The sequence below is a fragment of the Corvus moneduloides genome, chromosome Z (genome assembly GCF_009650955.1).
Source record: "Corvus moneduloides isolate bCorMon1 chromosome Z, bCorMon1.pri, whole genome shotgun sequence".
Lineage (NCBI taxonomy): Eukaryota > Metazoa > Chordata > Aves > Passeriformes > Corvidae > Corvus > Corvus moneduloides.
The window spans coordinates 23,276,623-23,290,654 of NC_045511.1; the positions used below are offsets into that span (position 1 = coordinate 23,276,623).

General features: G+C 40.2%; 1 protein-coding gene across 2 annotated transcripts in view; it reads right to left on the reverse strand.

Annotated features, from left to right (window-relative positions):
• Positions 1 to 14,032, reverse strand: part of CMYA5 (cardiomyopathy associated 5) — a 47,853-nt gene that overhangs the window by 14,327 nt on the left and 19,494 nt on the right. The window contains exons 3-8 of one of the 2 annotated variants that reach the window (XM_032095403.1): positions 11,242 to 11,337; positions 10,349 to 10,582; positions 8,525 to 8,547; positions 6,026 to 6,147; positions 1,888 to 2,037; positions 757 to 903 (exon numbers count right to left, since the gene is read on the reverse strand). In XM_032095403.1, the coding sequence (XP_031951294.1) occupies positions 757 to 903; positions 1,888 to 2,037; positions 6,026 to 6,147; positions 8,525 to 8,547; positions 10,349 to 10,582; positions 11,242 to 11,337 (772 nt within the window). Of the gene's footprint in view, positions 1 to 756; positions 904 to 1,887; positions 2,038 to 6,025; positions 6,148 to 8,524; positions 8,548 to 10,348; positions 10,583 to 11,241; positions 11,338 to 14,032 lie in introns of those variants that run through there. The other variant, XR_004237371.1, reaches the window with a different exon arrangement.

Sequence of the window (14,032 nt, forward strand, 5' to 3'; positions counted from 1 at the left end):
ATCCTTGCCGGTATTTGTGACTGCAGGAGTGGAATAATTGTTTTTATCCTGTAGCACTGAAAAAATTGTCTGGCAGGAAGGCCTCAAACACAAGGATGCTTCTCCTTGCTTTTAATTCAAGAAGCAATAGTTTTGTCAATACAAATTATCAAAGCAATTAATGCTCAGAAAAATTTATCAGTCAAGGGAAGCTCGTAAGCAATACTCATCTAGTTACACATCTCAATTTATACTACTTAAACAACAGCAGAGCCTCTCAGCCACACCTGAGATTTGTGTCCCACTGAGCAAGACACAGCATGTAAACTCAGTAAAGCAGTCCTTCCCTTCAAAAATTAATAGCTTAAATCAATGCAACATAGATGTATCAGGTGGATGGAAGAGAAGCAAAACATGCAGCCATCTCCTCCACAGTGGGCAGGAGAGGGAGCAGCAGCAGGGAGCAGCCAGGTGGCTTTGCCAGAGCTTCCCTGGAGCACTGCAACACACTCAGAAGATAAATACACAATGTGCTGCCCTGATGCCGCAGTCATGTGGCCCAACACTGGAAATATATTCAAATCTGAATGCCTTCAAGTCTCCTCTCAGAAGCAATTATGGCACTATCTCTTGGCAAATAAAGAAATGACCATGAACTGCCTGCTATCTGCCAGATGGGGTAAATGAAGCAGTTCCTTCTGTGTCAGTAACACTGTGGACTAAATTGGTCTAATGACCTGAAACTTGTAATAATCAAGTGACAAAGTATGTACTTACCTGTTTTAAAAATGGCTTTTTCACTGGGTAAACTGCAGCCTGTGCCATTGACAGCCATAACCCACACACTGTAGCAGCGATCTGGCTCCAGGTCCTCCAGAATGCAGTGGCTCTCTTTCACTGTCACTCTGTACTCTTCCACTAAGACTAGGAGAACACACAGGTGCACAGGACATCACACTCAGGGTTGCACTGGTAGGGCTTAGAACTGAGCCTCTCAAATAACATATTAAAACCGGTCAATTTAAAAAATCCAGAAATTATCACTAGCTGAGATCTCCATATTTCGTTCTGACTCGTTTTTGACAGAAAGGTTTTGATGTGCCCTTGAGTTGAGTGTACGCAAATGCCATTCATGGCAAGGGGAGATTACTGCCCTCAGTCCTACTGGACTGCAGGTTTGGGAGATGCAACTAGCAGTTACCAACCCTGGTGTCACCACTATGTATCAATAATTTCTCATAATGAACTATATAGCACTTATCTATCAATGACATATTACAAAAAGCCCTTAATATCCTTTAGCCTGCACATATATGCACACACGGATTTTTGCAGAGCCTGGTCACTAAAAGTGACTTTATGTTCTATTTTGAGCTTTTTAATGAATGAGCACTTCAATTCCCTTTACTAAATTTCAATTTTTAACATTTGAAATATTTTGAAAAAAATCTTTGTCTACATGTGGAAATACTGACTACTTTTTCCCAATGCTTTTTCAATGAGGACATATTTCTGAAGCACATGCAGGGTCCCAACAACCCAATGAAACCTGTCCCCTTGGGAACTCTTGTCTGCAGTCTCCATGAGTACCAATGGGGCAGCATGGACACATCCTCTCTGATGGTCAGACCTCTTCATGAAAAGGCACTTCAACAGGTGAAAACAACTGCCCTTGACTTTACAGTGATATTATCTTGCATTTGGGGGGACAAAGGGGAGGAGAAGAAACAGCATCTTCCTCATGATCTCCTCCACCACTGCCCATCTTTTGTTCTATACATGATGTCTTCACAGCCATTCTTCTTTCCTTGTCCTGGGCACACCCCTGCAGCTCATCCTCCCCCCTCTGCTTACCCCAGGCCAGGGCAGAAAGGACTCCTGCAATTGCAAAGGCAAGACCTTACACACCTCCTGCATCTTTGCTGGCTTGCAGCTCCTCCATACAGTAGACCTGGAAGCAGTCAATGGTATCCCCGTCGTTCACAGCCCAGTAGACAGCAATGGACGTGCTGGTGGCTGAGTTCGGCTCCTGAGGTACAACAGTCGGTGTCTGTGGGACTGAGAGGAAAGTCTCCCACTGTTATACACAGTTCTGTGTTTTCAGCCAAATTACCTACAAATTCATGAGTCAACCCAATTGCTTATTTTCACTCAGGTTGCTTATTTCCACAGAGCAAGTACAGCAGGACAAACAGAATACTGGTTCAGTTTTAGAGCAACAGGTCCTCATAAACCAGGAACAGAAGAAAGTATCTGCTCAGCATTGGAAGACCCTATTTCCCTCACAGTCTGAACAAAGTAAGACGCAGTGCTAGTACTAAGTCCACCCAAACCCGGCGCAGAGCGTGTGCCTACACCCTCCACCAGAGAGAGATCTGTGTACTGATCCTGGACATGTGGGCAGGGGAAAGGACCTGCCACACCAGGAAGGGATTCATGCAGTGTGTCAGTGCTGCTGATGCTGACAGCAGCAGGGATGTCTTTCAGGCAGAGAAGGCTCAAAATGCAGTGGAAAGCAGGAGGGTACCTGCAGCCCCGGGTCCATCCCTACCCTGGGGTGGACTACTACTGCACACACACAGCTTGGCACTCCTTCCTGCCACGGTCACTTCCCCACAGAGCCAGGGGACTGAGAATCCTTAGTGTGCAGGTGAACCTGAATTCTGCCAAAGCACCCGAACCCCATGGGGCTTCCAGGATCATTCCTCACAAAGTGCTTCAAAGATTTCAAAGGCTCTCCAGATTTCACACAAACTTTGTCTCTTGATCGACACAGATCCAACTCCAGATGAGATATTGTTTCCCTCTGTGATTATGTCATAAAAGAGAGGGATGAGAAAGAAAGAAGCAAAAAGCCCCAAAAGATGATAATTGTTAAAGTGATTGCAGGGAACGAAAATACATGGCTCTATTTCTTCACCCAGTAAATTTCCATATTTCATGAATTCTCTTAGAATCTCAGCAGAAAGCTTTTGCTTTCTTTCAGTTATCTCCACAGTAATGATGATGATCCCCTGTGGCATGAACAAGGCAAATGCAGATGCTGGCTGTTTCCTTATGATTTATACAGAGAGCTACCAGTACAGTAGCATTACATCTGCTTCCCATTGAAAAAAATTATCCTTCTTATTGCTAAAAACAATCCTCATTTTGTCTTTTGACTGCATCTAGAGTTGGCAATTAAAAAATTTATCATCTTTAGGAAAATACTTCCTTTCAGTGGACGTTGTGGGTAAACCATTTTTTTTCCCCATGAAGTTGCCTAGAAACCACTATTTTTGATCACAGAAACCCCACAGTTGCAAGATTTATTATTATGCCAAATCTGAACAGAAGCTAGTTTATTGAATGAAACTTCTGAAAAAAATCGTAGATCGAAATTCAGTTCAGCAACGTTGAGAAACATTTGATTTCTAATTTCCTTTTGCTTAATATGAAACAATTTGAAAAGAAGCAATTTCGAAAAAAGAAGCTGAACTATTCAGAAACAGAATCTTTGTGCATTGTACTTTTTTAAGTGGTCCCTTTTAAAGTGAATTTTAATCAAAAAATGAGGTATTTGCAATATGAGTTTGACTAAATTATATTTTTCAACAGAAAAGTGGGATGTTCTCATCAATTCAGTTTTCATTGAAGTGCTGTGGTGCAAGGAAGTTTTCCATTGTGCTACGTAATCTCCACAGCCCCGGGAGAAAAATAATAATCTATATGTTTTCCGATGTAATGAGAAACAGTATTTCCTTGGTTATGTGTAGTTGAAGAAGGAGAGCAGATACATTCCTCTGTGACTCTACGGGAAACTTTTTTGCAATCAGCAAAGGTCCTTGCCTTCCAGTATAAAAGGCCAGGACTTGCAGTGGGCTTTCGAAAGAATGATTTTCAAATTTTTAAATTATTCCCACTCTTCTATTCCCAGGCAGAACCTGGGTTCCACTATGCTCAATGGTATGCTGCAAGGGTTTTTTATGCTAATGCATTTCTGAATGGAAATGGATTACATGAAAGAAGGAAGAATTTGAGGGAAAAGGGCATTTCATTAGTGGATATGGAAAATTGGGAAATGGAGGGCATTTTGAAGGAAACATGTTTCTGAAGTGGTGAAAATAATGTTTTATGAAATTGTTCAGTAAAACACCGTATTTTCTGAAGGAAAATACATGGATTGAAGAAACCTGGCATGTTCATAGGCATTCTGTCATATGGCTTAATTCAAATAAAATTCTGAGTGTCTTAAAATGGTCGTCAGTATGTGAAAAATTAATGTATTCAAGCCATTCAATTCCTAATCAAGTTTCATGTATGCAGGTAACTATTTTCCTTCAGGGAGGGTGTAACCTTGAAAAAACAAACTATCAAATAAATAAGAAAAAACTCATTGAATTTTTTTTGTCTACTGCTTGCCAAAGTAAAAATCACAATAGCAGTTTAAATACTTTGCAGTAAAGGTGAAGACAGGTATGCCTAGGTATGTTAGAGATTAAGTAAGTATAAAGAATAAGGACCTTTGAAGATCTCTTACTAGTGGACAGTTATTCATCTGCAGTTTCTCAAAGCAAACTGGTCTGGAGCCAGCAAACACAGTAGCTAATGCAAACTAACTCAGAAAGCAGGCTTCAGCAGTTTAGGGAAATATATGTTGGAGTGGCTTGTGGGAAAAAGAAATACATGGATCTCTCCACCTGTATGACCTTGCCAGTAGGCAGTAGCCTAGGAGGAATGAACGGTTGCACCCACGGGACTGCAAGAGGAAGTTTGGGAACTAAGCCAAGACACATAGCACATTTACACCAGCAAGTTAACTGACAGAGTGAGTTACAAAAGTGGTTGTTTTATCTGACTTCCTAAAAAAATGACACTGCGATAATGCTGCATGCACAAATGCCTGTCCAACTTCACCTGAGAAGCTTACAAGTGCCACAGGCAAATTCATATACATCTGACAAGGACATTAACATCTCAGATATATTTGAGTTCCTCCAGGTCTAATAAAAGTAGTGGTGTGAAGGAGAGAGACAATCTCCTTATACTGACACTGCTAAGTGCACTCAGCCCTTATTAGACACACCAGAGAGTCAGCACAAGGTGGGCACTTCTCTATGGTACCATTAGTCACTTGAAAATCCAGCCAGTGAACAAAGCACCTTAGGGAATCTAATGCTCCAGTTTCAGTGCTCAGGGACCAAACACATGAGAAAGGGGCTTCACTTCAAAAGCCAGGGAGTGACTATGCTGGCAGTGGTGCATGTGATGATGAATGGGGGGCCACAAAGCCTGACAATGAGATGTGACATCCCTAAACCAATGTTCTCTTGAAAAAGAAACCCCGGAGTGAGGTCCCATTATGAAGAAAATGAACGACAAAATGGTGCTGACAAGATCTTCGTTGACAGCTGTCCAGATCTCGATAATACACCTATATACACAGGCAGAGCAGAAAGCTCGGTCAGGCTCTTTAAAGGACATGAAATATCAGCAGAGATAAGTAAACCCCTTTATCATGTGCAATTTTCATTACCAGCCTCCCAAGCAGAGGCTGTTTCCAGCTATAGTTAACCACTTTCCCTTCACATCCCTTGGGAGTTTCAGGTGCCTCCATTCATTTATGACAAGTCCAGGGACCTCAACCATCAACCAGCCCGCTGCTCTCATTCCAACACCAGGCATTCTGGGGCTGCCATCCTCAGAGGAAGAGAGCTCAGGAGACCCATTGATTGCTTCTTCTATCTCTGCATGCAAATAAAAGCAACTTTTTTAGCCCCAGGAGATTTACAGATAGAGACCTTCAGCTTGTCTGAGGTACAGATGTCTGAAATGATGCAAGAATCCCCCAATTTAGCATTCCTCCCTCTGTTGCTCATCCTACTGTACCTACTATAAGCCAAACACTTGTGCACAATTAAACTTCATTTTACATTCAACTCTGATTGCTAATTACATGGTTTGGAAATCTACACTTCTCAGATAGATTCTATTTTTAGCTTCCTAAAATTTCCAAAGCATTGCCAAAATGTCAGGTTTTGTGAAGACGATATCCAGAGTTTCTTACCAGCCACGTGTTGTAAGGAGTGTTGGTTGCTTTGTCCTGGGCTGTCCGCATAGTGCTCGAACAGAGAAAAAGCACTGGGCACCTTCTCTAAAGAGAGAGTGGTATCCATCGCAGAAAGTAACCTAATTGAAAGAAAACACATATCTGTCTGTCGTGGCCAGTGAACATACACTACAAGGGACAGAGAGTGCTCAGTAAGAAAAGTCCCTAGTGCCACAGGAACCAGTTTATGTTAAGGTGACCAGAAAGGCTTCCCCCAGGATGCGTTGTTCTGCTAGGTTAATCTATCCCAGTTTGGATTCCCCGGTTGGCTGTCAGCCTCTACCCCTCGTCACTCCCTCAGAGCTTTCCCATTGGCCCCTATTCCCTGGTCCCGCCTTTCCCCACGCGCAGGTAAAACCGTGAGCTTCGGGATCACGTTTGTATTTGCCTCTGTAACCTTTGACAGTGTAGCAGCAATGAGTGCTCCTGCCGGAACGCACGCAAGTGCCCTTCTGGACTCTTTGCTACCGACTGTAGCACTGAACCCACCCGTGCTTCTGTGGGGGCACGCGGGACCCCACGGAGCCGGGCAGGGACGGTATTACCTGTCCATATAAATTCTTCGTGGAGGACTGTTGCATAGTTTTCCAAAGGCCAGAAGCAAAGACCACGTGACTTGCACTTCTCTAAATATTTCCTGTGACCTTGAGGACAGCATGTAAGGAGAAGCTGTTTCCCTGATTTTGAACATTTAGACTGCAGTTTCGAGTCAGGAGCACAGTGAGAGTGCACACAACCCACGAGAATGTGAAGGTGTGGAAGTTCACAGCAAGACTCTCAAGAGCATGGGCTTGGGGCTTGCTAATGCAGTGCCTTTAAAGGTTACAAACTTAGAGCTAACTACTGCAGCTGACTCCGGAGATGTAACGTAAAGCAGCTGCTTATGGCAAGCCAAAAAACATGAGAAAAATAGATTCCATTTAATTAGCCCATACTTGCTGGGTTCATTATATGAAAAAAACCCAAAACATTTTTAACTCTGGGACAGAAGCAGCCTCAAGAAAATGGAAGAAATTTTTTTTTCAAGGCGTCTGAATTTTAGCATTTTCCCCTTCATTTTTTTCAGTCACTGAAGTAGTTAATTATGCATAATATTAGCAAAGCACAGCAAATATAAAATACACTTTCTTTAGAAAAACATGCATTGTTAAATAGACTTGTTCTTAATCTATTTTAGGTTAACAGGTATTATCAAACTAAAGTTATAACCAAGACCATGCACCAAACAGAATAAACTTTATTGTGTAAGTAAAGAAGATCAAGTGGACAGAAAGCATTGGAAAATCGTTTCGTCTCATTTTACCTGCTCTAATCATATGCAGTAAACTAAGTGCAGATACATGGCCAGACAGTTTGACTTGCAACAGGTGAGTCCAGATTTATAGTTCTTATTTTGGAGATTAATAGAAACCTTGAAGGGGTGTTTGTCACATTCTCTTCAGATCTCTCTCCTGGGGTTGTAATTTGACTGCAAACTGAAACCCTGGTGTTACTGTTATGCCCCAGTCCATGTCAGCATGCATATCCCTGTGATGGCTGAGGCAGCACTGACAAGGGTATGTTGGATTTGCACTGCGCAGTGCCCAAGCCCTCTGGGGAAAGTCAGGGGTGGTGGGGTGGGTAGTGCAGTTTGGGGGGCTTGCACGGGAGAAGCCTGGAGCCAACCGCTCTGAATGTTTCTCTTTTACCCTAGAAAATTTATTTGGGGAATATGGGCTTATGATTGAACACTTCCCTCATAAAGGATGGGACTCACCAAAGTAACTCCCTTGAGAAAATCCCACATGGCAGAAAGCTGTTTGTGATTGTATGCATTTACCATTGTGTTCAGGCAGACGATGATGCAGCCATGATGAGGCACCAGCCCTCCAACACACCCTGAATTAGGCAGTACCAGTGGAGAGCCACAGGAAAACATCAGCTCATAGTCTTCTAGTCAGGTTTGGAAATCTACTTAATCTCATTCTTCTGGAGTTGTGTTCAAGAAGCATAGTCCAACTTAGTCCAACTACCTGTATTGCTTTGTGTTACAACCTTTCAGAGACCAAGTGATACAGAACCAGACTAGTGAAAAAAGAAACATATCAGTGATATATCTGATCAGTCTAAAAGGTGGACACATGGTCAAAATGGTTATTGTATATGTATGTATAGTGATAACTACAAGGAGCGTCTGTTTAAAAATGTCTGTGCAGAGGTTTAAAATTGAGCTGATGTTTTAACATGCTATTTGTTTAATTAATGCATTACAGAACATGTGCAAAACACTTCAAAACCAGTCAGTTACAGCAAGTAACAAGTATAAAGCCACTTTTCTAAATTTCATTATTTGCAAGGTTTATAAAGGTAGCTCTGATTACTAGCAGTGTGTTTTCAAAGCTTGCAAATACTGAATGAAGCATCTAGCATGCTAGGCCTAATGCTCACTACAGTACACTTAACCCATACTTCATGTACCTTTTATTCAATTCTTTAGATGACTAGGAAGAGAAGGAAAAAAAAATGTTAATGGTTTTCAAAAACCCCCAAAGTGCTGAAAAGCCAATCATGCTCATCTAACAGTCTTTCTACTCTCCACAGACATAAAACACACAGCTTTATTGACTTGAGGTTGTGTGGAATGCTGTGCATTCACACCAGCAGAGAATTTGTTTCCTTAGGAATATTTAATTTCAAAGCTCTGGCTCAGCAGGGTATTAGAGTATAAATCTTGTTTTAAGTGCCTGAGGGTTCAGTATTCAATATCTAGGTTTAAAGATGGAGCATAGTCAAGTACTTTCTTAAACCACGACTTTTAGAGAAAGAAATCACTTGCATGTTAAGAATAGTTAAATCCAAATTCTGGCTAAAATGTCCTTCATAACTTCTTATTACTAAAAGCTATGTGAGATTTATACTTATAGAGTGAGAGTTTGTTCCATGCTCCAGGAATCTTCAGCTAATGTTTCCTGGCCTGTGAACAAAAAAGTTCCTCTCCTTTATCACTAACAGAAGGGAGCAGGGAATCTAGTAATTTTCATAGCCCTGCAAAAGAATTACAGATTACAAAGTTATCATTTTGCCAAAGCACTGACCCTCACAAAATCAGGAAAATAATCTAGATTTTTCGTCCCTCCCAAAATAGCTAATCTACCACAACATTCCCTTGGTTACAAGATACTACAATGTTGTGTGGCATGGAGCAGGGAAGAAAGCCAAACATTGGTCCATCATTTCTGTAGCTGCAGGGTGTATATGGGCTAGGCACTTGTATTTCAGAAGCTGGTTTATTTTGCATGAGTGATCAGTCTTTAGACAGTAATTTGACGTTTTATTTCTGGCATTCTGGATCATTTCTCTGCAACTTCCAGACCACATGCTAATTCCATAACGGGGGAAGATTATTATCCCAGAAACTCCATCATCCTCTTTGAGACTCCATTACCTCTTTGAGGTAATACACTTGTAGAGAGAAGAAAGTACCATGGCTCACTTAAGGACAAGTCTTGCAGCACAAGAATAGTATTGGAGGACACAGGACCTGCAACACCCTCTGAACAAAGTTTAATACAGACTAATGACTGTATGAGTTAGGCAGGCCCAGTCGTGTAGATTCACTGGAGAAGTTTTTAACATCCAGAAAGAACCATTAGAGACATGCACCTCACATGCAGAGCCTTCAGCCTATCCCACTGTCGTGGTTTTACCCCAGTCAGCAACCAACACAGCCTCTCTCTGTTTTTCAATAGTAAATATTTATCACAGCCTCAGTAATTTGAGTGCATAAATACTGCCCATCTGCTCATTAAAAAATACACCAAAACAACAACAAAACCCTCAAACAACAACAACACACACCAAAAAACCCTAAAACCCAGAAACAATTTTACTTTTCAATTACATTTTCTTGTTTCAAAAGTGATTTTCTTGTTGTTTATTATTATACATAATATGTATTTTATTTTTCATACAGTAAAATACCTGAATACGGTAATGTCTCTTACTTCTCAGTGATTAATTCTAGATATATTATCAAACTGTCTTTTCACCTTCTTATAAAATGAACAGAACCATTTTAGTGGTGTAAGTCACATTTTTGTCCTGTGCATCATCTCTACAGTTCTCTCTGAGAATTCCCACATCAAAAGCAAATGATCGAGCAGCTTCAGAGTGGAATAGCTGAGTTAGCAGGATTTAGCTGTCTTAAAAAGAAAAGTAAATAACTCATTGAGACCCTAGATACAGAAGTCCTTTCCTAACTAATATCATAAAAGCTACAGCATGAAAGCTAGTTTTACTTACATTTAGGAAAACAAATCCATCCACTTCATCTGTTTCTTTTACTGTTGTCTCCAAAGTTTCCTTTGCTGAATCAACAGTTTGCTGGAAATTTACCATCTGCTCATACAGGTACTCCATTTTCATCTTCTTCACTTCCTCAAAGTTCTCTGATTTCTCATCATATTGAGCTACCACTTTCTTGAGCATCTCTTCATTCTGCTTTTCCAATAAGTCTGCATTTTTCTTACAGTTTTCCTGCAGAATAAAATGACAACATTAATGAATATACAGAAATTCTCAATTACCCATACATGAGCCATCCACCAGATTCATTCATTGTCACACTGACAATAAGACAATTTTATTTCTGCAAGCAAACTCCTCTGAGAGAAATATCTCTAGAGAAATACATCAAAAACAACAACAGCTTTTTTTTTTTTTTTTTTTACTGTTAGGGCTTAAAATTAAATTTTAATATTTGAGCACTGAGATAGGAAGTCTGACTACGAAATAGCTAAAAATCTATACTTACAACTGCAGTTAATATAGTTCTCAAGGCTTAAGAACTTGGGCAATCAGAACTTAAAACACTGGCCAGCTAATTTGGATGCTTCACATGGGATTCTAAATAAAGACATAGTGTGAGCTTTTTATAGGCATAAACAAAATTAAGGGAACTTTTTCCTTCAGTGTTTGACAGTTACATGTTCCACTTTGCAGTAATGCGCAAGAAAGCAATCTTTTTCTTCCTCCAAAGTTAACACCTTTCAGTGAATTTCCAGAGAAGTCAGTTTGAGGACTGGAGAAACAGCCCATTTTAGTGGAAGCAGTGAAGTTGCTCAACAAGGCAAGCATATCTTGGAAGTAATCTTGTAGAGGGAAAGAAAACTAGTGTGATAAAACACAGGACTTACCTCAACTGAGTTAAATCGCAATTCAATATCACTCACAAACTCTTCAATCTTCATTGACTTTTCTTCCAGTGCTGTTAGCAATTTGCTTAACTGATCCTGAAATTTAAAATGTTTCAGTAACTTAGGCAGGTTGTTTTATAAACTTTTTACACAGAATTTATTTTAGGTGAATATTTTCCTTTTGCCATGAGCCACCATTGGAACAATTGCTAAGTAAGTTCAAGTATCACCCTGGCTACAAAAACAAGCACAGAAATAGCAACTGGAACAGTCACAGAACTCTTTCCAAACCAAAAAAGTGAGCTCAGTTTGATAAGGTGCTGTGTCCATACAAGCTGTTGAATGGTATGAATTCCCATGCAGCTTTGCCAGAAAGTGAAGGTACTCAGAGCCTCATGAGTGTCCTTGAGAGATCACAGGAACAAGCCCATAAAAAGGAAGATAACAAAGGTAGTTGTGAGGGTAATAGATTGTACAGTGTCATGGCTTCTTAAATTACAATTTTAAAGATAGATATCTGTCTCTATATAGATCGATATATAGATAAATAGATATCCCTTTATGTATGTATATGTAAATAGATATCCCTGTATGTGTGTGTGCGTATATATATATATATATATATATATATATAATTCCTATAAGCAAGAAATCATCAAAATCACTGATGGAGTTATGTGGAAACAAAGGCAGCCCAAGGCACAACAGGCATCCGAGACAACTCAGAACTTTTTCTTAGTCCTTCTTGACCTTTTATGAAAGCAAGTTGTTCAACTGCTCTGGAGCAACTCATAATTTATAAAAATGCTTAGTTTTAATTTGATGGCATAAATCTAAAAGGAAGGTTGTCTTCCTTTGTAACAGCTTCTTATTATGGCAGAATTTTACAGCTAGATCTGTAGGAAAAAAGCACATGACTTTACATTAATTACAAATGTCACATTGGACAATACCATTGAAAGCTCACTTTAAAAATACTTAGGGCAAATCATCAAGACTTGGAAACAAATTTCTGTTTGCCAAGATGATCTATAAAACCTGACAGATGCCATCCATAGCTCATTTAATTTACTGTGAAGCTATGTTCTTACATTTTTCAAGCAACAATAATAAAAAATAATTAAAATAATTTTTTAAATCATGCAATAAGCATTTTGCTATCTTAATGTTTTCTCAGTAATTATACAGAAGTAACATGAGACATACAAATGCAGTCTCAAAGTAACCTGAGCCCTGAGTGTTAGAAATCATGTGAAGCCAGGCCTGTGTTGTAGCCAAATTTAATATTCGCTTCATGTCCATGCTCCACAGCCAGAGAATGATATCATGGGATGTTTATTTGCAGCTTAACTTGACTCGCTGTAATGCAGGTACATTTGAGGGGTAGCTGGGGTCTGTGACTTTGCTACTAACTTACTTGTGGCTTGTTATCACTGCTAAGTCAAGCATGAATGGCCATATATAAAAAGCAGCTCTACATCTGCACACCATGGAGATATTTTGCAAGTATTGATATTTGAAACTCTCACATTGACTCCTCCCACTTTTGATTTCTCTCTTCTGCATATGAGGTAACATAAAGATTACATAAATACTACCAATACAAGCTCTTCTGGAATTTCAGTGAAATGACATAAAATCTGTATTTCTTTCAAATGAAAATGTGCCAAGAAAGAGACCTCACCTTTCATTTGTCGCCAAGACTGTCACCTTTCGCCTCACATTTACTGCGGTGAGAGTAAATAGCTGGTAACCAAGAAAGGAACACCTGTATGATATGTTCACTTGTACAGGAACAGATCTGATATGGGAGAAGTGAGCTATCACACTCATGTTGTTTTCACAAGTAGAACTTCACTTTAATGAAAATAGCTTCCATAGAAAAAGCATTTTCACTAGTATTGGTAGCAATGGACTAGCCTACCGAAATGGAGGGCATTTTATCTGTCTTTTAAGAGGGAGCAGCTTAGAGATAGTGGCAAGAAGTAGGACTTCATAAACTCCTACCTGTGCTGACACTACAAAGCTATTAGCACAGATCACAATGATTTGGGTTGGAAGGAGCCTTAAAGACCATGTAGTTCCAATTTCCTTGCCATGGGCAGGGACACATTCCATTAGACCAGGTTGCTCAGAGCCCCATCCAGCCTGGCCTTGAACACTTCCAGTGGTGGGGCATCCACAACTTCTCTGGACAACCTGTTCCACTGTCGCACCACCCTCACAGTGAAGAATTTTTTTCCTTATGTCTAACAAGAACCTGCCCCCTTTCAATTTAAAGACATTCCCCCTTGTCCTGTCAGTACATGCTCTTGTTAAACATCCCTCTCCAGTTTAAGGCCGTCTTGCAGATGAAAATGAATGGAACAGAAAACAGGTTGGCACTTACACAAAATTGTGCAGTGTAATTTGTCTAACACCTCCCAGCAACCAACGCATGTAGGTGAGACAGGGAACTCTTTATGGTGATACTGGTCTCCACATATGGAGGCTTCTATACCTTGTCAAGTGAAGTGAGCTGCTGTTACTCAAGTTTTATTTTCATAGAAACAACGTTCTTCCCATTTCTCCCCCTACATATCAAAACCAGAACAAACTTACACAGATAAGAGGACTGAAAGATGAAAAGTCTGGTAACAACTACGTATAAACAAGGCCATTCAAGCTTCTGAATAAATTAAAACACCAGCTTGGCAAGCCTGGGACTCCAGAGAATACGTTAGTAAGATAGTCTCCCTTCAAGATCTCTAACAGGTGTTTAGGAATAGTTTGTATTTTATAGATACTGCAA